The sequence below is a fragment of the Rattus norvegicus genome, chromosome 3 (genome assembly GCF_036323735.1).
Source record: "Rattus norvegicus strain BN/NHsdMcwi chromosome 3, GRCr8, whole genome shotgun sequence".
NCBI classification, from domain to species: Eukaryota; Metazoa; Chordata; class Mammalia; order Rodentia; family Muridae; genus Rattus; species Rattus norvegicus.
In genome coordinates, this window is record NC_086021.1 from 111,250,906 (window position 1) to 111,278,208 (window position 27,303).

Here is a 27,303-nt window from a genome sequence, read left to right on the forward strand (position 1 = left end):
CTAGAATCTTCACATACTTCAAGTGTAGATTAATTCCGGGATTTTGGAATACCATGTGGTAGTGTCTAAAGAAGTGAAGTATGGATGTCCCCTACAATCTACTAATTCTATACCTGCATATATATATACACCGTGTATACTGCGTGTGCTTTCCAAAAGATGGACAATACCATCCACCATACTCCAAATACCTAAAAAGAGCAAACTTATTCAAATGACCATCAACAAAACCAGCATATGCAAACAAAAAAACTCTACAGAGCTGTGGGTATAAATGTAATTATGTATAATCTGGGAGACTCTCACCAACAAAACATTGAAAGAAGCAAAGACTGAAACAACTGATCTACTTTATACTTCAGTTAAAGGCTTATAGAGAAAGAAATATGTATTCACCGGTGTGTCTTGGCTCAGCACCAACGGTCCCGAGTCACTGTTCTGCTCTAAGGAGTGCTTTCCCACACGTAACTGCAGACCTGGGTCTGGAGTTAAGGACTGGAGAATAAGATGCCATTTGAGAAGTTAACTCGAACTGACCTGGGGCAACCACATTCTTTCAGAATTTCATGCTGTACTTTTCAAAAACCACCCATGACCTCCCTGTTCTCCACCCATGGACAGCACACATAATACTTCCCTCAAAAATATTTGAGAAAAATCATGTTTTAAAGAAAAATGGGCCATGGCTATCCTGTGGTTTCAGGTGTGGCAGATGACAGTTTGAAAAGAAAGGTGGGGAGCTGACTTGTGGGTGGCCTGGCTCTATCTCGGACGCATACTGGCTGGCAGCCAGACTTTGGGCACAAACAAGTTGTACTGTGTCCTCCTCACCTAACAAAATTCTTATCCCAACTCTGTGCATCAAATAAGTGCCAGTGATGACGTAACTGGGTAATGCCAATCTTTCCCACCTCTACCCTCAAGAAATACTGGAGTGGAAAAACAGTCAGCAAGCTGTTTGCTGCAATATATATATTTTAATTCAAAGTGAATCAACAGTAATACACCATAAATTCTTATTTTGACACTCACCAAAATAGTCACCTGGAAAACCCGCTTTTTGTGACAAAGTACAGAAGGCTTGGTCACATTTAAATCACTGAGAACTAGAGAGAAATACTATCGCAAACTGTAATAGACATTACATCCATAAAAGTTTTCCCAGTCCTTATTGTAATATTGCACAGTGCAACTGCTACATGGCAAACTAGTGTAGCACAGAAGTCAAAGCAAATCAAACCAAGACAGAAGCCACGCGAGTAAAACTGTTCAACAGTTAATAGTTCAAACTAAGTCATCGAATCTGTCATTGGGATCATTAAAATGAATCTTCCTACACCTTGCAGTGTATGATTTAACTTTTACAGAACACAAGCCAAGTTTAAAATCAGCAGTAGAGATATTAAAATGAAAAGATTTGCTAATAGAGTAATATATTAAATACCCTGAAGGAAAAAACCTAAATATCAAAATAACTGATTAAAAATTCACTTGCAAAATTAGCACACAAATATGCAACTTGGAAATCATGCAGTGTTTTATTTAAGAAAACATTAAAATAAAACTATTAAAATAGTTTTAGAGGGGGTAAAATCCAGATCCTTCTGCCAATTTGCTAAAATTAGACTTCAGGGGGATCTTGAAGTCTTAAGTTTTGAAATACATTAAAAAGCCCATGATTGCAGTGAATTAAGAGCAGTGCACTCGACAGTGACATGCCTTTAGAAAGCATTACTGCGGTATGAAAATGCTGACTGTCACCCTCTACAGTCAACTTAACAAGGCTGCTCCACTCATGAACTTAAAAGCAGAAAGAAAGAGCATCTTCTTAGGCAGTAAGCACAGCTTACAGGCCACTTTTCTCCCTGTTGTGACATAATCAATCTGTGGACTTGGTGATTCTGAAACATCCATCCATCGCCAGCACTGAATCTTTTCCAAGAAGTGAGGCCATTAGCTCGCATGAGGAGGCCGTGGCGGGCAGCAGTTACTTACTGACTCCACAGACGTGTCGCCTGTAAATCGTCTTTAAGTTAATCTCAGTCCACTCCTTTTTGTAACGTGTGTTATATATATTTCTATTTATATAAAATGCATAGAATCAATTACTAAAAACACTGAGACCTGTGGGGGAATCAAGTCCTTCATTTTCAGTGACTAAAAATGTGCTGCTGGTTTTTATCTTATGATCTAATACTGTAATTTTTAAAATCAACTTCAGGCACGTTTATGTCATGGATGATTGTTAAATAAAACACTGCTTGTGTCATGGAGTAAAGAAAAATGTTATCACTCTTAGCTTACCATCAGCGCATACTAGAACTGTACTTGTGGTATGCAACGTGCTTAGGAAGGAAATGCTGTCAGTCCAAAACATTTGGAGTTCTACACTCAAATGTTTTGTACTGTTTATTCCAGTAAATGCTGTAAGATTATATTCCAGACTTTTAAGGAAAAAAAAAAAGTTAAGTCAAGCCTGCAAGATACAGCTTTCTCATGTGTCTACAATGCCAGTATGAAAATAAAAAAATTAAGTTACATTGATACATCCAAGTTTGTATATGCCGTAATGAACACAAACATTAATAGATAAAATACTGATGCAAATAACACACCCCAAAATAACATAGGCAATTGTTTCCATCATTTACAATACAGTAGTTACAATGACACTCCAAACAGAAAAGCAAAGTAAAAAAAAAAATCAAAACCCCAGCTTCTATCTTGTGTAATTAGACTTATACAGAAATTAGAAAGCTAAATAACAACTAGTTAATCACCTAATTTCACAGCTATCTGAAGTGGCAATCGTTATATAGCAGCTTATCTATGATACATTCAAGATAAATGATACAATTTATTACTTGCCTGTAAGCTAAAACACAGCCTTGGTTTAATACCTTTCCTTAAATTCCACCTCTACACTACAATATACTTGAGGTCTATGCAAAATGTAGCTACCTTTTATATAAGAAATGGATGATTAAGTCTTTGGTGCTGTAAAAGCAACTTCATTTAAACATCACCACCATCACCACCAAGGGGAGAGGGGGAGGGAAAAACCCAATACACACTTCCTAAGAGAAAAAGCATGTAATTTCTGTCCCTGACGGAATGTATTAAATAAGCAAACACCACCAACAAGCAAAAACGAGTACTACAATGTAAAAATACTTAAGAATAACCAAAACCAAAACCTCCTCACATGCATAAATGAAAAATTGCACACAAAGAACTCACATCTTTTCAAGCTTCAATAGTAAATATTCTGCTACTAATGTGTTAAATACTGCATGGTCTGCCCAAGCAAGAAAGAGCACATCATGGGTCGATGAGCATTTGCATTTTCTTTCATTATCTACTCAAGTCATGCCTACTGCACCTCTAACCATTTTATCAAGTCCAATTATACAGCAAACACTCCCAAAATAAACTTAGGTTGTATTGCAGTTTCCCTTAAAAGTATATAAAATGCTGTGCTGTGTGTGACAGGTATCAACTATCCATTAGTTACTGAATCAAGTTTTCTTAAGCACTACGAACGGCTTGCTTTTCTTGAAGCTAGATCATTCTGAAAAAAATCAGGCAGCAGAATTCAGCTATAGCAAACATGCTGCCCTCTTAATAAGGAAAAAGCAGCTACTATCTGAAATCATACCACACAAAACCAAAAGGAACATTACTCTACTGAAAGAGAACTCAGGAGTAGGTCTGAATTTTAAGTGCTGCAGTCCAACATTTACAGATAGGTAATAACTTCAACAACCTCAAATATTTAAGGCACTATGTGTGGGAACGGTTTACAATGCAGCTGAGATTATTACAACAACATTAAGAGCCAAGTCTAGGCAACATTTTGCCCATGCAAAAGACACATGCAATGTAAAGAACAATAGCTCAATTGCTTAGGTTAAGTGCCCCAACATGTACACACGAAGACACAGACGATACACTTCACTCATAGGCTGGAATTCTGACACATGTGCATCTGTTGCTCTAAGTCTAGACACAGAATGGCTTCCCAAAGGTGGACGTGTCTTGCACTAGTTAGAAGGCAATTTTATAAAAAATAGCAGGAGCAAAACTGGAATTTTGCTCCCATAAGTCACCTGTCTATAGAGTTACTACATAAGAAGATACATGACCAAAGACAAGTTATACCAAATGTGCAAAACACATTAAAAGTGAGTTTTTTAAAGCTCAAAGTTGTTTAAATTGCACCCAAGTCTACATGATTCAAAAATAATTTTCTTGTGCCATGGCTAATATTTATTAAATACCATGTTTTTATTTTTAATCAAACGTTTGTATCATTGAGCTTCCTCAATAAACTGCTTTCGAGTTTTCACATATATGGATACTGGCTGAGTTTTGTTGGACTCAATGGAAATCCAGTATATGCAGGCGATGCTGCAATGTAAGAATGTGGAGGGAAGATTGGTTTGTACTGAGTCTGATGAATGGTCGGGGATGGTAACAGGCGGGGATTTATGCCCACGGGGACTTGGTGAACTATGCCACTGGGATGGGAGATATTATAAGTTGGATGCTGTAACATAGGTCTTGAGGTACACGGAGAGGCTAGGAGGTGGGCCACGGGTGCAGCACTACTGAGGGCAGTTGATGGCGGGTACGGAAGCAGAGTGGGCTGTCCTCCGAGGTGCGCACTTCCAGCCAGATGGGCATGCACTGCTGTGTGGTTGGGACTTCCGTGAGAAAGAGTGAATGGATTACTGGTAACACTAGTAGGAATATATGCTTGCTGTCTTCGATGCCCCAAGTTTCCATTCCATTCTTGATGCCCAGTTCCGAAATGCTGAACCTAATCACAAAGAAAAACATGACTGAACCGCACATTTTGTAAGATCAAAGTAAAGACCAGAGGGACTGTGACTGGCGGCTCACACTGGTTCTCAGTCTCGTTAACTATGGAGAAGAAGGCACACTAACATCTTCCTATTTCTTACAAATTGTTACCATAGTCACTGCCAACTAGCACTATTATCCCAGTTATTAATCCCTACAATTTATATAGCATTTATGCAAAGCTAACATTCACACATAATTTAGTTAAATTCCAAAACAATCCCATAATATAATTTTCCCCATTATCTCTGCTCAAAATTGACACATACCACACACATACACAAAATTAAAAACTAAAATATTAAAGTAAAAGAAAATAAACCGCTAAGTGTAACTCCCAAATGCCACAAGCGCGTGCAGGAACACACCTGGCTCAGGTTCAAATGCTGCTGCTGGAATGCTGATGTGGGCTTTTGCTGACGAGCAGCCGAGGCAGAGGGCTGGTTCAGCTTTCCAGGGGCGGGCTGGCCTTTTGTCAATGGCTGGCATGTAGAATCTGGCAACAATAAGCACCACACACACACAAAATTACAGAGTTGTGGTTTCTGTTTCTCTAATGAAAATTAGACATGTGCTTACATTTTTACACAATAATGATCGAAGAGCCGTAATTGTTAATTTAAAGAGAAGGTCATGGCTTCTAAATATTAGATAATATTTGAAGAGGTTCTTTCCCTGTATAGTAGATGTGGTCAAGACGGAGGTTCAAAGACTTCGGACAATCCTGGTCTCTGGTGTCCCCAAATTCAGACCTTTAAAGGCTGACCAGAGAAACCAGTTTACCTGTGTTGGCCATGTGCGCATCGACGTTCAGGCCACGCTCTGTCCCCACTGGTGGCTCCACAGCAGTGCTAAGAGCTGGCTTGGCCTCTGTGCCAGCACAAGTCCCCAGCTCTGGGTTTTGAGGAGTGTCTTCCACAAAACTGCTCTCTGCAAATGGACTGTCATGCCCCGAGGAGTCTGACGTTGGAGAGCCGTCCACAGTCTCACACCCACTTTCCTGTTCATCATCTGACATACTATAAGAAAACATTTTTATATTTTTCTACAATTAATTCTAATGTCAATTAGTCGTCTCAGCACACTAATGAGATGCCTAGTCATTTTATATATATTTTGTTCTTGGACAATTTTTTTCCCACAGAATTTCCAGACTCTATTTAGACTGATAAACTATTTCTTCTTTCCTTCATATTTGCTCCATCATAATAGTTCACAAAGTCCTTCTTTATTAATTCTTCAAAACAGCGAGTACTGTTCTAGGGGCTAGGAAGTCATCTCAACTGGGAAAATGCTTGCTGTACAAATATGAAAACCGGAGTCTGGCCCTGCGCCCAGCAGCAATGTGTACCTGCAACCCAAACATTAGGGAGGCAGAGGCGGAAGGCGCCCTGGCGCTTTGCTGGCCACAGCCTAGCCAGTTAGTGAATCCTAGGTCCAGAGAGAGATGCAAACGTATGGTGGAGAGTAACTGAAGACGACCATGGCCTTGAGCCTCCAGAGCAAAAGCACAGACAAGTGCACAGACAAGTGCACATGCATAAACAAAGCAGACAAACAAAAGCACTAATCGAGATGTTCAGACGATATGTACAAACACCTGACTGAAGGGTAGGATCTGTACCCTCCTGAAAGGGCTTTCTGACCAACCTGCAGTCACCCCCAAGTCCTGAACCCCACTCTTCCCACCATCTCAGCCCTCAGGAGACTCCCTTACTCCCTGGGATTTCTATATTATTGTCTGTTTTAATCATTCATTCTAGGCTTAACTATGTGAGGCATCTCTCTTTATAGGTATACTTTTCTTTTTACTTTTACACCAACATGCATATATTCATGGTTAGGACCATTTTATGTATGTGTTTTTATGTGACTGTTCTGTGTAATTTGTGCATGTATCAACTTCTAAGTGATATATAGGAAGATGCAGTAGAATTTATGTCTCTGCAGAGTAAATACTCCAAGCACAGGTCCTGACTAAAAGACAGTATAAAACTGACTTTAAAATCCTTTTTAAATATTGTCACCTGTTTTTATAATATAAAATCAAATGTATGTCATAAAAATTGTTGTGGCTTATCTCTCAACGTGTTAGCACATCGTGATGGTTAGGAAACACCACGTCAGGCACTGCATTGTTCCCACAAGGCAAGACCAAAGGAGGCAGACAGTTCAGTTACCAGCGGTAGAGATACAAGTCAGAGTGGCCTCTCTAGGTAGTGGACCACTGAGTACTTCATCACGGAAAAATGTATTAGAACTTTAACTTTATAAATAAAAGTTTAATTTGTCTGTGTGAGATAGGGTCTTACTATGTATCCCTGGTAGGCTTTGATCTCAGAGACCATCTGCCTCTGCCTCCCGTATCCTGTGATTAAAGGCCTGTGCCACCACACATCAGAGCTATTTAACGGGAAAAGGCGATAGCTAAAGCCCAAGCTTACCACACTGATGATGTTCAAGACCTGAGTACAAACGAGCAATCGCTGCAGGAAATGGCAGACCCTACTTCACACAGGACAAAGGGATCAGCTCTTAGCAGGCATGACATTTAGGACAAGCGTCTATTAAATTCCTTTACCTGTTCGGTCTTTTGCAAGGGGATGGGCTGGACTGCCCTGAGGAGCTGGTACTCAGAGTGCTGTCGGGACTGCTGAGTGAACACATCCGATCAATATTCAAAGTGCTTTGGCAAGCTTCACAATCCAGACTACCTTTACACCTAGTGATGAGGGAGCGGAAAGAAACATGGGTCTGGTGAGAGGACATTCTCAAGCCAGCCAAGTCCTACAGGGCTTACAGGCAGTTAACAGTTCAAGTCAGCTCCTCACAGCCCAAGCTCACAGCTTCTCAATTCAGATACAAGGCTACAGTTAGATCTACTCCAGGGGACACAGACAAAGAGTAGGCCACAACAAGTTGGCTTTCTGCACTTGGGAAGATGCTACCATTGTCTGTAAGAACTGTGTATGTGGCACTTACTCTCGGAGTGAAGGTCTGGGTGAGGTCTCTTCGTCATCAGTGTCACTGCTAATGGTGATCACACTCACGGCAGGACTTGGGGAGTCGGCAATGATGATGGTTTGCCGCTGTTTGTCTGAAACTGAAGAATCCTGTCTGACAGACGCTTCATGGCAAGTTCTTGCCTCTCCTTCTGAGGTATGATTGTCCTGTGTTTCTACACAACTTACTTCCTCAACTTCTTTCCCACTGATTATCTTTGGAGAAATAAATGCTGAATGTGGGACATTGGTGTTCTGCAATGAATTACTCCTGCAACCAAAGAAATAATTTGTAATGTCTATAGTCAAAATAGAGAAATCATATTTCTTGAAAATATTTTGTCAAACCAAACAATGCAAACTTTTACTTGGTTCATGGATTTAACACACTGATATATCAAGAGTTTGTGAATTATAAAATATTATCTCCAAAATGTCGCTGTAGTTTGCATTTACATACTTCTGTTGTACATCGATATCCGAATGTCTACAGTTGCTATATTACAGGAAGATAATAAATCATAACTCAAAAGGTCAATAAAGACAGTCTTACCAACGAAAAGCATTTATTTCCTCTCTTCCTGGCTCCCACTCCATTAGTTTTACCAAAATACCTCTGAGAAATTGAGAAGGGAGCCAGCTTAGTGTTTGAGTCAGAGCTACAAAAGAGGCCATTTTTGAACACAACAGAGTGACCCTTTGGTGTACATGCAAAGTTTTATTTAAAACCTAATTTCAAAATGCAGAAGAAAGTGAATACCAACCTGTTCTGGCACAGCTTATTTTTCTTGGTAGTGGCAGGCTGAGGCCAGACAACATGTGCGATGCCTACGCTGATAGGCTGAGGGGCCGACAATGTTATCTGGTTGGTCAGAAGAGGTGGCGGCATCACGGAGTTATAATGATTGCTGTGTGGAATCATTTTCCTATGGAGCAAGTTTAGAAAGTTGAATCTCCTTTTTTACTGCGCTCTGTTTTGCATATATTTAATAGAGAAGGCCTTCTGTTTTGGACTTACCCCCAGTCTCCAAGCCTCTGTGAACCAGCCATGCCTTCAGAAGTTAGTGTTGCAGCAGCAGGAGCCATGGGTGTTACCTGCTGCCAGGCAGGTATTAGCATCTGCTGTGTTCGACCAGACCATGTCTGCTGCATCAAAAGATAAAGATAGCCCAAGCCAAGTTACAAATTATACATCCCAAACTCAAAGCAGTTACTAACACTTAACTACAAAAACTAAAGGCCTATAAGAAAAACTCAACTCTCTGCCAGATCCTTCCATTACTTCCCAGAAGTACCAGCTGACATGTGACCTGTATTTGCTAAAGGAGGAGGGGACAAATGTAAACAGACCAATTGTGACCAACCTGTGAAAGGACTCCTGGTCGGATCTGCAGAGGCTGTACAGCTGGGGCCTGAGTCACAAGCGGAACTGTGTTGTCCACCCTTATGGAATAACTGGTGGGCTTACCATGTGCTGCGGGAATACCTAGGAAATAAGAACATTCGATAGGGGGCTGGGGATTTAGCTCAGTGGTAGAGCGCTTACCTAGGAAGCGCAAGGCCCTGGGTTCGGTCCCCAGCTCCGAAAAAAAGAAAAAAAAAAAAAAAAAAAAAAAGAACATCCGATAGGAGAAAAAAATTATCTTGCATAACTTATAAAATTATTTTAAATATATAAATGGTTTAAATAAATATGTCCGTTTCTACATAAGAATAACTAACAAAATAACTATTAGTAAAGATAAGTATTTCCTATCTTGTGATATTGTTTCAAATACTGATGTCAAAATATCCCATCTTTCCAGAAAACTGTGTCAAGCATTTCTCTGTATCCTCTCTATTCCCTTCACCTTTTTGATCAAATTCAACAGTTGGTTAAGATCAAAATTTTTATAGTGCAGTTAAGAAAAATAATTGATAGAATTACTTTATTTGAAAAGCTAGGTACAAAGGCTGTGGAAGGGCTGGCTACGTGTGGTGGGACCCCTGTGAAATGACAACGCTGTGCAGTGGAGGCAGTAGGACGTGGCTGTGGAAAGCCAGGCAATGACTCCAAATTCAAAAGCAAGTCAAAAGACAGACAAAAGAACCACTACTTAAGAGTTTCTAGAGATGCTAAGACCATGTCTAGGAAAGACGTTTAAGCCGTTAATATATTTACTAACAAATGCACAAAGTTATTCATTAACAATTATAGACCAAATTTAAAAAAAAAAAGACTTTGTCCTGTCATACTGAAATTTACCTCCTGTCTCTTACTCTGAAAAGCACTGCTGCTCCACATCTGCATAAAATATACTGCAGTGCAGGTGGGAGCCTGCCACTGCCTTGACACAACAAGCGTCTGTCAGAACCAGAGAGCTGACTTAAGAACATAGACTATAAGCATACGTAAGCAGTAAGTCATAAATATTCCACTTACTTTCATAATACATGTACAGATAGCATAATATGGTAAAATATTAGCAGGCACTGAGTCTAAGATGAAAGACATAGTATTCTTTTAACTTTCATGTTTGAAATTTTATTTTTGTTTTTATTTCTTAAGCAGAGTCTGCTTGAAATTCCTATGGTTAAAAACATGGGCAGAGCAGTGGGGGCACACACCTACAGTCCCAGCACACAGGAGAGGAGGCAGGGGTTCTACAGAGAGAGTTCCAGGACAGCCAGGTACACAGAGAAACCTCATCTCAAAAACAAATACAACAGTATTTCTAAGCATGCTAGCAACTTGTGCTGAAAGCATTCTTATTACCAGAAAGTTGTTACTTAAGGCGTAAGTAACACAGTGCTCTTACTGTATTACCGGAGCTATGGATGAAGCCCTGCGATCGAGTACTTGCCTAGCATTGATGCACAATGCCCTGAGTTCAATCCAACGGGTGCAGGACTGGAGTGTAACATACTGCTTAGTGACATGATGACATCTTAGTGAGTACACTCTGATTTCACAATCAACCTATCACCTAGCAACATCATTTCTCAGGATTTATCTACCTTTAAGTAGCCATGACTCTACCTACCTTTTCTGAGAGGAAAGCGGCACGAAAGAATAACTTGCTAGAACTGTCTCACACCCACCTGCTTCTATTAGTCAATATAATTCTTGGGGCTTTGTGTGGGAGATGTTAAAATAAACTTTAAAAACTAAAATTCTCAACCATCTGAATCAACAAATCCGAGCTAGGAATGGCCATGACATCGCCTACCCAGGCTATCTTCCTTTGTAAATGCTAAGGAAGTTTAAGCCTCAAGTGGAATCGTGAATAGCAAGATCAGAAGTGCATTTCCAGGTTACCCAAATCAACATCAAGTACTTCACTAAAAGTGTACAGCACTGGCGGAACTGGACACAGGCATTTGGGGCCTTACCCACAACTACCCTGTAGCAGGCTGTGGTGGAGCGTGACTTTAACCCCAGCACTCTGGATGCAGAGGCAGCTGGACGGTGAGGAGCATCAGCCTGAGCTGAAAGTGAGAACTTATGATGAAACAATGCCTGCATGACCTCCTAAAGGAAAACATACCTTGAATAGCTGGGGGACAGATAATCAGGGTCTGATGAAAAGCATCACCACAACCGAACTGTGCGGTCCCCGCCTGCAGAGGTATACCATGGTGCACGACCGAGTGAGCAGATGTGGTCAACGCCTGAAACAACGATGCGGTTCACATTATCCAGGGCAGCCTCCTGACAGCTATGAATGCCACAGATGCACACACACACACACTTTTTCATGCACATTGTGTCTTCCCTATCAGTATGTCTATGTGAGGGAGTGAGATCCTCTGGAACTGGAGTTATAGATGGGTGTGAGCCGCTGTGTGGGTGCTAGAAATTGATCCTGAGTCCTCTGGAAAAGTAGCCAGTGCTCTTAACCCCTGAGCCATCTCTCTAACCCCATACATAACTCCTAAAAACCACAATTCTGCAGTAAAAATTAACCCAGAAAATAAAACAAAAAGCAGATTAATCAACTTAAATTGGGTTTACTGAACTCTATTTTTGTAAGCGTTGTAGCCCTAACAGCAGAGCAGAGGGTTGAGACAATGGATAAGAAGGTTCATTCTGCTTGGTTTAGATCCGACAGAACAGCCATAGCACCCTTGATGTGACCAATGTGAAGCAAAGCAAAGGACCAATGAGTATTAGCTGCAGTCTCACCTGACTTCTTAATGTTCCGACTTTAGTAAAGTTTGCCGCTAGAGCAGCAGTGCCATTGGATGCAACTGGTCGTAAGAGTGACATTTTACTGTGGTTGTTTGTTTCACATGAACTCGGAGACTTACAAATATCCATGATATGAAAACAGGACTTTACACTGGAAAATCAGAAAATATTGTAACATTATTTAAAATATTTATGATTAATGTATACTAGATTAAAATTGTATGGAAAAGAATAAATTCTACAATTTGTACTTCATTTTGTATACTTTTCTAACAGCAATTTTTATAAGAAAAATATCAAAGCAAATATATAATATATTATGGTGGTAAAAATTTAAGAGGCCAAAGCAGTATTAGATACTTTTTGATTAGCATACAATAATGTAATAATCTCCTCCCTATATAGTTTTTTCCTAAATTTTAGTACACAAATCACTAAATTAATGGCACCAAGAATGCCATTATGTTGTTGTTTATGGAAATCCATATAACATCTGCAGTTTTTAAGAGAGACACACCTGGGTTGTATAAAAAGTATTAACACAAGGACATTTCACAATAATGAACACTGATTCATTCACATAATAATTTTTCTTTACTACTTTAAGATAGTAAGTAAGTTGCTATAAGTTGTGAGGGAGCGTTTATCAAGTTTAAAGTGGTGGGCTTTGCTGTGACATTCAGATATATGAACGACTCACTGCACTCCATTCCCATCCCTTTCCCTCCCCTCTTGCTGGTCACTCGTCCCCCAGAACAAGCCTTTTCTTCTGCTCTGGTGTCGCATGATTCTATTATCTTTGCCAACCCAGAAAGATCAGGTCTGGGAGACAAAACATCACAAGTCTTGCTTAGGGTAGCTGACAGAGCCTACAGAATGTGAACAGACCTGCTTCCTTGCTAACCCATTACATCCTTTCCTTCTAGAATTCCAAGGAGCAAAGGAAGGAGACAAGAAATCAAAAGATACCTTAGGAAATCAGACAACAGAGGACAGAACTTGGTGGGGAGCGGGGACAGGACAGTGAAATGGAGATGGAACTTAGGGTGGGTCTCCCGTTCTCTCTCATGCACTCACTGTTCTAGGAGGAACACCTAGGACAAGAGGAACTCCTCGCTTGCCTGCTCGGTCGCTCGCTCTCAGTGTGGCACTTGGGAGTCGGGAGGTGAGCTGGCCTTCCCATGTGTGTTCTAATCCTACCCTGCTACCTCAGTCTCGTTAGATTAGTTGGTTAATATATAGTGTAGATACTGTGAACGATTATAGAGTGACGTACTGGCTGCTGTGAGGAAAATCTAGTAGGTGCTTCATACTAACGAATGGGTGGTTCAGAGTCTCGATCGGAGTAATTCTTAAATCTGCATCAATCAGCAACATTTTCTTCAACAGACTAACAAATTCTCTTCTATCAGCTTTCTCAGCCAAGAGATCACTTCCTTCCAAGTCCATCACTGTGTTCACCTACAACAGCAAAGTTTGAAGCCATCAAGTAAAATAAGCCATAGAAAGAAGGGCCTCTTAAAATTTCATATCTTTGAAAAACAAACCAGTGAACTACCAGTCATTTGAAACAAAAAGAACTGAAATTCACAAATCTTCAAATCTTCTGAAGTAACAAACAAGATTCAAAGTGGGAAATTAAAAGAAAATAATTATTGCATAAGTGAATGAGCGTGCATGTCTGTATATGTATCTGTGAGTGCGTGTGTGAGTGTGTGAGTGTGTGTGTGTCTCTATTCTGTAAATGACTGTGTATATACCTACTGCTATGTGTGTGGATCTGTGTCAGTGTGTGTTGTGTTGCCTTTGAGTGAGCACATTTGTGTGCATGAGTGCGTGTGGACATCTTTATGGAATAGGTGCTTTCCTTCCACCTCTGTGTTCCAGGACTTACACGGCCAATGCTTCTTTCCCATGACACCATCTCACCAGTCCAAATGTTTACTAAACACAGACCTATTCCTACCAAGACAAGAAAAGACCCAAAAAAGAAAAAGAAAATGACAGCATAGGCAAATTAAAAACTTGACAAAGATATAAATTAGCCCGAATATAGCTTGGTCTGTGGAAGTCTGAAAAGCTGAGTTAATTCTGTTTGAAACACTTCATGTGACTTCAGTACTCACATGCACTATATCGTCCAGACTGTTGAATATGTACTTTCTGGCCTCTTTAGACTTCATTCCTGTCTCTGCTTCATGCTCTTCCAGTGTCTTATTATATACATCAAAGAGAAAATAACATTATTACTCACTATTTCCAGTCCATTATGCCTCACTACATTTAGTAGTTTCAAAAGAGTAACAAGCAAAAATGTATTTTATAATGCAAATAAATTAATAAATAAATATGAAGCCAGGAATAGTGTGCACTCATGTAAGCCCAGTACTCGGGAGGCTGAGATAGGAGGATCAAGTTAGAGGCCAGCCTGTGCTACAAGTGAATCCCTGTTATGCTGGTTAGTTTGTCAACTTCATACATGCTAGCATCTGAAGAGGGAGCTTCAGCTGAGAAAATATCTCTATTGGATGGTCTATAAGTAAGTCTGTAAGCCAAATGATTGATGTAGGAGGTCCCACCCCACTGTGGGAGGTCCCAGATCACTGGGGCAGTACCACACCTGGGCATGCAGTCCTAGGTGGTATAAGAAAGCAAGTGGAGGGGCTGGAGAGACAGCTCAGTGGTCAAGAACACTTGCTGTTACAGAGGATAAAGTTCTGCTTCCCAGAATCTGCATGGTAGCTAAGAGCACCTATAAACTCCAGTATATCTGATACCTTCTTTTGGCCTCTGAGGGAACCAAGCACACATGTGGTACACATACACACATGAAAGCAAAACACACACAAAAAGTAAAATAACCTAAAATGTTATTTGCTTTTAAAAGGTTTTTTTTTTTAATTTAATGTATATGAGTTCATCATGCACACCATAAGAAGGCATCAGACCCAATTACAGATGGTTGTGAACCACCATGGGGTTGCTGGGAATTGAACTCAGGACCTCTGGAAAAGCAGCCAGTGCTCTTAACTACTGAGCCATCTCTCCAGCCCATAAACATTTAAGATATGGAAGGCATTATCCTTAAGAGGCATCTTAGAAAACTATTTAATAAATATATTTTTAGTCAATTACCTTTAACCTCCAACCAGAATGAGACATATCTGTTTCTCTGCAAAAAAATCTTGTGGATTTTGTACCCACATTCAACAATTGTTCTCCTGGTAAACCTTGAGTCTGAGAAATGTATCGAATCTGAAAAATAATTTAAAAACAAATTTATTATTTTGTATTGCAGGCATTAATTAAACATTTTATCAGAAACTACATGATACCATCTATGCCCTCGATAAATTCACATAAGGAATCTGCAGTGTTTTAAGTCTAAAATAAATGTAGTCAGAGTTCACTGAGAAACACTTGATGCATACTATACGTAAATTATTAATGAAAATATTAAGGTTCTATGTAAATCAAGAGAGGAAACCACATGTTCAAAGCCTGGAAGTACAGACTCACTAAGGGAGAAATAAGAGATCAAATGACCTTTGGGGGTAAGGGAAGACAATACTGGAGGTTTGAGCCTATGGCTTCATACATGCCAGGTTAAGTGCTCTACCACTGAGCTGTTCCCAGACAACTTAGTAGGAAGGAGAGAGAGGGATTTGAATTAATAGACTAGATGAGTTATTCTGGGCAAGTGCAGACAGTACCTTGGGGACCTATGTGAGAAACTGACACGATACAGATGCATCCTCCCAAGGGACACCGCAAACCCTTAGCTGCAGGACCTCAGCATTCGTCTGGAATGCCTGTCCTAGGCGTCACACAGCACTCTTCCTTCAGATCTAGGCTCTAGTATCACCTCAGTCATTATGCCTCCCAAGCCAGTAAGCAACAGTTAACTCTGTCTTTCCCAGCAAACCCCGTTCTCCCAGCTAGATCTTTCCCATCATGCTTTTCACCATCTGGTATACTAGACTTTTTCTTTCCATCTTCTTACTCGACTCTGCAATTTCCAACATCCATGACAGTGCCTGGTACACATTATCAGATAGTGGTTCTCACACTCCATGACTAGTCAATATTGAAAAAAAAAAAAAAAAAAAAAAAAAGCATGGGCTTTAAAGGGGGAACTGTGACTTGGATCCAAAAAAGTCCTCCATCTTCCTTCTCTCTAGTTTAATCTTAGATACTGCTTTACTAAGCAGCCCATCTTCTCCTTCATCTTCTCTTTCTTTTCTCTATTAACCCCTTCCTCTCAGACTAAGAAAACTCCCATTATCTTCTAGCCTTCTATCTTACTTTGTTTCTGCGTACAGTTGGAGGCAGGTGTTCAGAGTGTTGCTAGGTAGCTCAGACTGGCCTCAGATGCAGAGGTCATCCTGCCTTGGTCCCCTGGAGCACTGGAGCTATAAACATATGCCACCACACCTGGCTTCATTTGACTTTCATACGAATGGCTCCTGTCCTGTTACTTAAATTGTGTTCATTCAACCGGCCATGGTGGTACGCGCCTTTGATCCCAGCACTTGGGAGGCAGTGGCAGGTAGATTTTTGTGAGTTCAAGTCTAGTCTGGTCTATAGAGTGAGTCCCATGATAGCCAAGACTATATAGAAACCCTTAATCAAACAAACAAACAAACAAACAAAAACAAAAAAACCCAAACAAACAAAAGAAAAAAACAAAAAGACAACTTCTGTTATTAAAGCCTTTATAAATAACAAAAACAGAACAAAAAATAAGGACTATTTTGCTAGTCACAGTAGTTTACACCCAGCACTTGGAAGGCTGAAGTAGCCTCAGCTGCCTCTGGGTGGGGTGGGAGTTACGCAATAAAAATCCTGAAAGATAAAATGCTACCATTTCATGGGTTGCTCCTTCCCTGGAGAGGATCTTCCCAAATCTTAGGTCAGGACAGCAGGGCTGGCTGGGGTACCGGAGAAGCTAATGCAGACTGAGAAAAGCCCTCCTCTCCAGGCGCTAGACTGACACCACCAACAGGAGAATGGAGCCCAGAAGGTAGCCATTACAAAAAGGGCAACAATACAAAGCAGGACTGCTTGTACCCTTTAACTTTTAAGCCTTTCTCCAGGTTGCTTTGGGAGTATCATTACCCATTAAGCATGTGAAAGTGATATATGGACTGCCTGGGTTAGTTTAGTTTTTTGTTTTATGTTTTAAGGTGTGTGTCTGTGTGGTGTGTTGCAAGCATACTTGTTTAAATGTGTATGGGAGCCCGTGTGGTATGGAGACAGTCACATTCATGTATGTTTCCAGATGTGTCATGAGCCATGGATAAGGATTGTAGGTTTTCAGGGGCTGGGGATTTAGCTCAGTGGTAGAGTGCTTACCTAGGAAGCGCAAGGCCCTGGGTTCGGTCCCCAGCTCCGAAAAAAAGAACCAAAAAAAAAAAAAAAAAAAGAATTGTATGTTTTCAGCAATTACTCTCCACTTAATTCACGAGGCAAGGTCTCTCAAGTGAACCAAGAGTCTGCAGATACTGCTCTTGTCCCTGGCTTCTGAATTTGGAATTATGCCTACCCAACTTCAAAGAATCTGGGGGATCCAAACTCTAGACCTCACATGCACAAGAGCTGCAAGCCCCACTGAGCCATCTCCCCAGCCACTTCTCTATAATCTAGACTCATCTGAAAACAGACACAGTAACTATCCCGGAGATGTTAGGAAAGAAATATAAAGTGTTATAATAGTAGTTTCTAGGCTAGGGACTCTGAGTATTAATTAGAAATACTACTATTGCCCACTGCCAGTTTAAGGTAAAAAATAGTAATAATGTATTATGAAGACAATACACTAAGGCTAAGTAAGGCTGTAACTCAGCAGTGAATGGAACACTTCATTCAATCTTGGGCACTGGGGGTGAGGGAGATAAAAAAGTTCTTAGTTGGATATGATGGCACACAACTATAATCTTAGCACTTTTGAGATGGAACCAGGAGAATCAGAAGTTCAAGGTCATCGTCAGTTTCAGAGAGAGCTTGAAGCCATTCTAAGCTACCTGAGGGAGACCCTGTTTCAAAGAAGCAAAGCCTTATTTGGAGTAGCAAAGTATACAGAGGCAACTGATTCCTGGAAAGAGGGAACAGATGGGAGGGGGAAGTACATTTACTAGAGACCGACTACATCCTGAGTTAGGTGACCATAATCTAAGGAGAAGGATGCAATCTGTGAAGATTAATCACAGCATTTATAAAACAGTTCACTTTTGCCAAATAGTCCCACCCAGCACTCAGGAGGCTGGGGTAAGAGTGTTCAAGTGTTGTTGTTGATGATGATGATGATAATGTTTGTAAGAGTACTAAAGTTTGAGGACAGCATGAGCCGCCTAGTGAATTCCAGGCCATCCTGTGCTACAGTGTGAAATCCTATCTCAAAGGGGCAAAATTTTTTCTAAGATTAAGAACAAAGTAAAGATGCACAGAATTTATTTGTAAATTTATTTGTATATGTGTATTTTTAAAAATAACTTCAAAACTGAATTAAAACTATAACTGATGCCTGTGATAAAGACTTTCTTCTGTTCCTTTGGAAGAACACACATATACACATATACGGATATGTGTATCTGAAAATATTGTTCATCTAAACCAGGTAATACCTGTTTCAAGTTTGGTTTGGTTCCTCCTACATCTCTGTCTTAAAAAAAAAAAATTACAGGATTTAGAAAAAACAAGCTTGGGTCAGGCTTTTGTCTTTAAAGTTACCGTTGTGCCCTAACAATTCTGTCCATTTGGATGTGGGGAATCTCATCTTTCTCTTTTCACATAAAGGAGGGATAAGACTAACATGAGCTGCCCAAGACAATGTCCAAATCCAGAGTGCACCAGCACATCAACTTGAAATTGCCACTAGATGGCGTCCTGCTCCACAGGATCACACGTGCCTTAGAGCAACCCACAGGTGTAGCTAAGTTTCTAGAGACTGTCCAGGTAGGGGCCTCAGCAGCCTGGAATGATGGGACTTTGGTTAGACTGCCCAGTCCTTCAGAGCTAGGCATAGTCTAGCAGCTGCACCAAAGTCCAAAGATGACTAAAAACATACCTGAAGAGAAGATGTACAGAAATTGTTACATAGAGGACTTCAGAACAGAAAAGAGGTGAAAAGAGGATTTAGAAACCTGACCTAGAAGAGCAGGTTCACTAGCAGACAGCCACTGTAAGACGAGACTAATGTCAATGACACCATCTCCTGATAATGATATACTGAATCACCTCAAACACCTAAGTCACCCAAAGGAATCAGCTGCCTTCAGATCCTGCCTTCAAGGTTTATTTTGAATTAGGTGTAATTATGTGTAATATGCATGTGTGTACAGGTGCCAATGGAGGGCAGAAGTAGGTGTTGGATCCTCTGTAGCTGGAATAACAGGCAGATGTGAACCACCTGATGTGAGAGTCAGAACAAACCTCAGGTCCTCTAGAAGAGCAGAACATGTCTCAAACACTGAGCCATCATTTCAGCCCCTCACATCCATTTCTTTTCTTTCCTTTTCAATGTTTCTTTCTTTTTATTCCCCTCCTCCTCATATCTATTTCAATGTAGAAAATCAACAATAAAAACCAGAATTCGGGCCAGGCATAGCAGTGTATGCCTTTAACCCCAACACTTAGGAGGAGAGTAAGCAGGCGGATCTCTGTGGATTAATCCCACCTGGTCTGTGTAGTGAATTCCAGGACAGTCAGGGCTAGAGAGAGACCCTGTCTCAAAAAAAAAGGAAAGATGATAAACAGGCCTGGGCAAAGTGACACATGTCCTAAGACAAAGGGATCACAAGGTTGACGTGAGACTGAACTACCACATGCTGACAACCTGCCTCAAACAAACACAAATTAAATACTACATTATCCAAATATTATACAATGTGTAGGGTAACGATTCCTTCCCAAAACTGGTTTCAAGTCTGTAGATTGTAACTTAGCTTATAAAAATTTATCTGTGGTAGTTTGAATAAGATGTCCCCTAAAAGTTTCTGGCATGGAACACCTGATCTTCAGTAGGTGAATGTTTGGGGAGAATAAGCAGGTATGTGCCTTGGCTGGAGGAAGTGCGTCAACGGGGGTGGACTTGGAGGTCAGAAGACTCTTGCTGTTTTGCACTAGCTCTCTGCTTCCTGCTTGTGGGTTGAGACGTGAGATCCTGGCTGCAGCTCCAGCCACTTGCTGCCTGCTGCTCTGCTCTGCCCTCCCCTGCCCTGCCATCATGGACTCTTTCTGGAACTGTAAGCCTGAAATAAACTCCTCTTCCTACAAATTGCCTTGGTCATGTTTTAGCATACCACTAGGAAAGTGAGTTATTAGAGTGTTAGAAAAGAACTTTTAGGTTAAGATCTAATGTTAAGTGAATTTAAATTTCTGAAGATACTAAGATTTGACACTTCATGGAGCTTTTCCCATTTTGTGTATGAAGAATCACTGTGACTTTATTACCTGGTCATACTCCAAGGCTCCCGGGTAGAGTGGCCATCCAAGGAATAACTCTGCAATCACGCATCCCAGTGACCACATGTCTATGGCTTCACAAAACGGCAACCCCAATATAATCTCTGGAGCTCTGGGGGAAAAGGAAGAAAGTCAGTTTCCTTTTCACATTAAATTACCTAATTTTGTTTGAAATTCTAAGGAAAGTTCTAAATGACAGAAAAATCATGCTTATAGTTAGATCTCTGAGAACTTGTCAAACCCCAATCCTAATCCTAGGTAATGGGAAGGGACATAGCTCCATAATGAGGTCTCTTCCCCACGAGCCTTTCCCTTGACAACATCTCTGCTCAAGCCTGAAAAAAAGCAACATACACCTTGCTTTTCAAGCTATAGCAGACTAGAAATAATCCACAGAAAGCTGACAAAAGCAAAACAAAAAACACTAACTAAACATTTGTGATATCAGAAGAACTGAAAAAGCAGGCAGTGAAAGTTAAGACCAAATGAAAACACAATTCCCGAAGCTAGGTCTAGAACCTCCGTGGGCCTTTAGAACACGACAGTGATGAACAGCCACGTAACTGGGTTCTTAGTCGAGACTGGTGCAGGGTATTCAGTTTTGAAAGGTAAAAGTATAGTATGGGCTGGATAGATGGCTCAGTAGTTAAGAATACTGCCTGCTCTTCCATAGCTCAATTCCTGGCACCCACCCACATGGCAGTCACAACTGTCTGTAATTCTAGTTCCAGGGGACCTCATGCCTCCTTCTGGACTCAAGAAGCACCAGGCACACACATGATACACAAACTTACATGCAGGCAAAACACCAATACATTTAAAAATAAAGTTTTTTAAGTTAATTTTTTTAAAAGCACGATGTAAGATAGAACAATTAAAATCTATCTTAGCACTTATAACACTTCAGTTATTTGGAAAAAGGTCATTCTCAGATCAATTATGCTACTATGTCATGGAGCTCTCTTAAGAGGAGTAAATGTGGCAGAGCCTCCATCCACTTTCTGAAGCGAACCAGCACACTGTAAGAGAGCCTCCATGCACAGATGTATAGCTGCAAAGGAATCATGCACGAAGTTATCCTAGGTCTATGGGCGTATGGGTGTTTAACTTTCAGGGGCAGAACAATGGATATTTTACCCTAAAAGATTTAAGAATAACTGGTCATGTTACCATATTCTTTTTCCCCTACACAGATATTTCCCTCTGCAGGCACAAAGTATTCACAAACATCAGGAATTGAGCAACGAACATGTCTAGCATCTAAGCCTCAGAACCTATTGCACATTGGCCAATTGTGGTAACAATGTTGGGTGAATCAAACAGCTCAGCAGGAAAACAGGCCAAGTGATTTTAGTCCCTGGACTCCACGTGGGAAGAGAAGGAAACTCCGGGGAACACCCTCTAAGCTCCACACATGCTCTGTGGCACAAGTGCACATGTGTACTTAAGTGCATACATGCATATATCGTACACTGTACACCACACATGCACATAATCCCCCCCTTTCTCTCAATGTAAATTATATGCACTAATAATGTCCTTTCTGGTAAAAGGGACCCAATCAGATACTTGCAGACATGTCCCTTAGTGTGGATCTGTCTGATGGCTCACAACAGCCAGTTTGTCTTATACATCTGATAGGAGAATTTGTTCTCTCATTGGGCTTATGGATGGCAAACAGCTTCACTACATTTCATTACTAATGTTCATCTCCTGACTAAAGTGGTGTCACCTTCTTCCTTTCCCACTGTAATTAAGTTATTCTGTAAAGTGTATCCTATTCCTTATTATACATTAGAGTACACTCTCTTTTAAAACTGAGGTAGGACCACACAATGAGGTTAGACTGAGCTATGTAGGAAAGACTCTGTTGAAAAGAATAAATAACCTTTAAACCAAGTCATGTATTTCCCTCTATGAATATAAATTCATAAATTCCTATTTTTTCAGTAGGCTATAACTCACTGCTGTAATTGGCCACTTGGCTCTGCCTCGGAGGGCATTCATTCCCCATGGCCTCCTGCTTTCACAGAGCTCTGGAATAACAAAGCATTCCAGACTCAGGTTGTCCTTTTCTTCCCACAGCCCGAGAATACATGGTGTTCCTTTTGATGAAGAGCAGCACAACGAAATGTATAATAATATGATAATAAAAACATGGTAAATTTTTTTTTTTTTGGTTCTTTTTTTCGGAGCTGGAGACCGAACCCAGGGCCTTGTGCTTCCTAGGTAAGTGCTCTACCACTAAGCTAAATCCCCAGCCCCAAAACATGGTAAATTTAATCACCAAGTCCAACACTAATGTGACCAAATTATTTCTATTTAGCCATTAATAATGTTTTTCAAAGTTTTCATACAATATATTTAGATGATATGATATATTTAGATCATATTCTTTTCCCACCTCCAACTCCTCCCAGATCACATCTATATAAATAACTTAGAAAGAAGGGAGGGAAAGAAGGCAGAAGGGAGAGAGGGGAAAGCAAAGCAAAGCATGGAGTCTGCTCCTCCTGGACCCAGGGCCTGCCCTGGAATGTGGACAGCATGCTCAGTGTCACTCCAGTGAAGAAGCAGATTTCTCCTCCTCCATCCACGACAGTTAACAAAACAGCTTCTTGACTGAGGATGGGACCTTCTGCAAGGTCCATTTTCCTTTCTCTAACTAAGGAATTGGTCTGGCCTGAACTCTGCCGGTCATATGCTTGTCTCTGTGAGCTCATTGGAGGACCAGCCCTATGGTGTCTGGAAAGCTCTGTTTCCTTGATATCATTCACCACAGCATACATTTTCCATGTACATCATCATCACATGTAAAGTGGGGAAGCAACATGGTAAAGCACCTACAGTCTAGACAAACCTGACAGAAAAACAAGGTTTCTACTAGCTGCTCTTTTAATAAAAAATAAACTCTAAGCCAACCAAGGTGGCTCCCACCTGTAATCCATTTTTGGGAGGCTTAAGCAAGAGGACTGTAATGAGTTGAATCCCAGCATGGACTACATAGGGAGTCCCAGGTCACTTTGAGTTACAGAGACCCGGTCTCAAAAACTCAAACTTTAAAGCTTATGCATTAAAAAGAACACCAGTCACTGTAGTGATTAAAATTGTTTCCAATTCCTTCAACAGCTTGGAAAATATACTTTTGTGTCAACAGCCTTCTGTGTACACAGATATCATTTGTGCATTATACATAGACAAGGCACAAATTAAATAAGTGTATTCTATGAACAGTCCAACTGTGCCTGAAGGCTCACTTTAAAGTAATTACATACAGTTAGGAGTCAATCTGAACCCCACAGCTACAAAGTTGAGGTCACATGGTAACAAATTCTATCTCTATAAAATGGTGGTTCTTTTTCTGCAGTGTGTTTTTAGTGCTTTTAGTCAGGTCTACTGATGTTCATTACAAATACTTTCTGTCTTTCTAAAGACTTGAAACACTGATATAAAACACAGCTTAACACTGAAAATTGGCAAATTGAAAGAAAATTTTCCTCAGTGAGAACAGAACTCTGAATGGACAGGCAGACTCTTGATAGAGTACTGGAAGGGAGTGCTCGGAATTCTTCGGATAAGAATGCAGTGAAGTAAGAGTCACTCAGAAAAGATGGCTATTAATGGAACATCTCAGGGTTTTTTGTTCCATTTTTACCTACTTGTTCAAGTCAAAATGTTAAATTACAAGCATAAGAATCCCATCCCTGTTAAGGAAAGGGCTGTCTTGGTTTAGGAACTCAGAACGTTCAGTTCTGGAAACAATTATACCTACAATAGGCAGGTGCCATGGGTTACCAGTAGAAAGACCATTAAGCTGTGAATTTGTATTTGTGGTATATTATTCATCAACCCTACAAGGTTTTCCTAGCAAGCATGAGATCCTGGGGGGCAAGGGAGGAATAGAGCAAGGAGGAAAACTGGTTACAAGATGTCTCCCACTAGGGTGATTTTACAAGCAGATTATTATAAACATCTGATCTTCATTTCTTCGTGTTAATGAAGTAAGTGTAATGCTGATGTGTTAGGCCTCAGATTAATCCGAGGTCTGGTCAAGCTCAAGGCAATGATTTCTTCAACATAAAAGTGAGGACTGTTTTGATGGGATAAAGACAACTAAGATATACAACACCATCTTATACAAGATTAGAAAAAAAAAAAAAATTAAGGCCACAACTCTGTACCCAGATCCCACAGGGAGAGAGCTGGTCTCCCAGGAGTGCTGACACACCTGAGAGCACAGGTAAGACCACCACTTCTGCTTAAAGGGACCAGCTCAGAGCCTGCAAGACACAGGAGCCGAGGAGCAATCTGGGACAGGATCCTGCCATTTCCGTCTGCGCCAGGAAGCTGACCTGTGCCACAGCTCTCCATACCTATATCCTGCCAGAAGAGAGTTGGTCTCCCAGGAGAGCTAACACACAGGTTTACAGGAGGGTCAAGCCACTGTTAGAGACAGGAAGACCAGCTAACACCAGAGACAACCAGATGGTGAGAGGCAAAGGCAAGAACCTAAGCAACAGAAACCAAGGTCACTTGGCATCAGCAGAACCCAGTTCTCCCACCATACCAAGTACTGTAAAACCCCACATACCAGGAAAGCAAGATTCTGATTTAAGATCACATTTCCATGATGTTAGAGGACTTTAAGAAGAACATAAATAACTCCCTTAAAGAAATACAGAACAACACAAGTAAAGAGGAAACACAAAAATCCCTTAAAGAATTACAAGAAAACACAACCAAACAGGCGAAGAAATTGAACAAAACCATCCAGAATCAAAAAATGGAAATAGAAACAATAAAGAAATCACAAAGGGAGACAACTCTAGAGATAGAAAACATAGAAAATAGATCAGGAGTCATAGACGCAAGCATCACCAACAGAATACAAGAGATTGAAGAGAGAATCTCAGGGGCAGAAGATATCGTAGAAAACATTGACACACAGTCAAAGAAAATGCAAAATGCAAAAAGATTCTACCCAAAACATCCAGGAAATCCAGGACACGATGAAAAGATCAAACCTAAGGATAATAGGTAGAGAAGAGAGTGAAGATTCCCGACTTAAAGGGCCAGTAAATATCTTTAACAAAAGTATAGAAGAAAACTTCCCTAACCTAAAGAAAGAGATGCCTATGAACACACAAGAACCCTACAGAACTCCAAACAGATTGGACCAGAAGAGAAATTCTCCCATCACATAATAGTTAAAACACCAAACGCACAAAACAAAGAAGAATATTAAAAGCAGTAAGGGAAAAAGGTCAAGTGACATATAAAGGCAGACCTATCAGAATTACACCAGACATTTCACCAGAGACTATGAAAGCTAGAAGATCCTGGAGAGATGTCATACAGACCCTAAGAGAACACAAATGCCAGCCCAGATTACTGTATCCAACAAAACTCTCAATTACCATAGATGGAGAAACCAAGATATTCTATACCAAAGTCAAATTTACACAATACCTTTCCACAAATCCAGCCATATAAAGGATAATAGATGAAAACTCCAACACAAAGAGGGAAACTACACCCTAGAAAAAGCAAGAAAGTAATCTCCTTTCAACTTACCCAAAAGAAGAAAACCATACAAATATAATTCCACTTCTAACAACAAAAATAACAGGAAGCAACAATCACTGGTCCCTAATATCTCTTAACAGCAATGGACTCAATTCCCCAATAAAAAGACATAGACTAATAGATTAGATACGTAAACAGGACCCAGCATTTTGCTGCATACAGGAAACACACCTTAGTGACAAAGACAGACACCATGGATAGAACTAGAAAATATCATCCTGAATGAGGTAACCCGATCACAAAAGAACACACATGGTATGCACTCACTGATAAGTGGATAAAAGCTTGGAATACCCAAGATACAATTCACAGACCACATGAAGCTCAAGAAGAAGGAAGATCAAAGTATGGATGCTTTAGTCCTTCTTAGAAGGGGGAACAAAAATACTCACAGGAGGAAATATGGAGACAAAGTATGGAGCAGGTCTGAAGGAAAGGTTATCCAGAGACTACCCCACCTGGGGATCCATCCCATATACACCCACTAAACCCAAACGCTATGGCAGATGCCAAGAAGTGCATGCTGGCAGAAGCCTGATTTCACATCCATTAGGCACCTCAGAGTGAACAAACTGAAGATTCTTATCTCCTCCAACCATTCCCACCCTCCAGCTTTCCCCATCTTTGGTTTCTCAGTCCCCAAGCCAAGAAAGTCAAATATACTCCTTCACTTTCACTTTCTACATCTATTAGCAAATCTCACTACCTAGCATCAAAATAGATCCAGAACTGACCGCATTACTCCACCTTTACTGCTACACTCCCTGATCCGGACAGACATCTTGTTTGGATTGCATCAACAGCTTCTGTGTCAGCTTCTGTCCTCATTTTCTCCCACATATGTCAAGATAGCAGCAAGAGGGGTGACACAGCCAGACCACAACATTCCTTAACCCAGAATCCCCAGGAGAGTCCTATCTTAGTGAATGATTCCTATAGTAGCCCCAGACCTCAGCTACACCAGTATTTCCTGCCATAATCTCATATGCTGAGCCAATTACATTGTCCTAAAAACCTCTTCAAACATTCTCAAACCATTACACTTAAGGATACCTAGGAGACTGTTCCAAGAAGCAAGACTTGATTCCCTTCTCTTATTTGTCTTTCTGCTCAATGATCATTTTCCTACAAAGACCCTTTCACAGTCTTCCCAAGAGGAAGTACCACCACCCTGTGGCACTTGGCTTTCTGTCTAAATCTTGCTCGGTTGTTCTT

General features: G+C 40.6%; 1 protein-coding gene across 8 annotated transcripts in view; it reads right to left on the bottom strand.

Moving 5' to 3' along the window:
* Positions 1-957: 957 nt before the first annotated feature.
* Positions 958-27,303, bottom strand: part of Hipk3 (homeodomain interacting protein kinase 3) — a 70,953-nt gene continuing 44,607 nt past the window's right edge. For 2 of the 8 annotated variants that reach the window (XM_063284647.1, NM_031787.2), the window contains exons 3-16: positions 20,491-20,614; positions 15,175-15,294; positions 14,166-14,252; positions 13,316-13,500; positions 12,034-12,190; positions 11,396-11,519; positions 9,233-9,354; positions 8,887-9,011; positions 8,633-8,794; positions 7,849-8,139; positions 7,448-7,588; positions 5,650-5,885; positions 5,235-5,362; positions 958-4,822 (exon numbers count right to left, since the gene is read on the bottom strand). In XM_063284647.1, coding sequence (XP_063140717.1) covers positions 4,346-4,822; positions 5,235-5,362; positions 5,650-5,885; positions 7,448-7,588; positions 7,849-8,139; positions 8,633-8,794; positions 8,887-9,011; positions 9,233-9,354; positions 11,396-11,519; positions 12,034-12,190; positions 13,316-13,500; positions 14,166-14,252; positions 15,175-15,294; positions 20,491-20,614 — 2,479 coding nt within the window. In that variant the 3' untranslated portion in view covers positions 958-4,345. The other 6 variants (XM_063284646.1, NM_001395080.1, XM_008762072.4 and 3 more) reach the window with 5 other exon arrangements.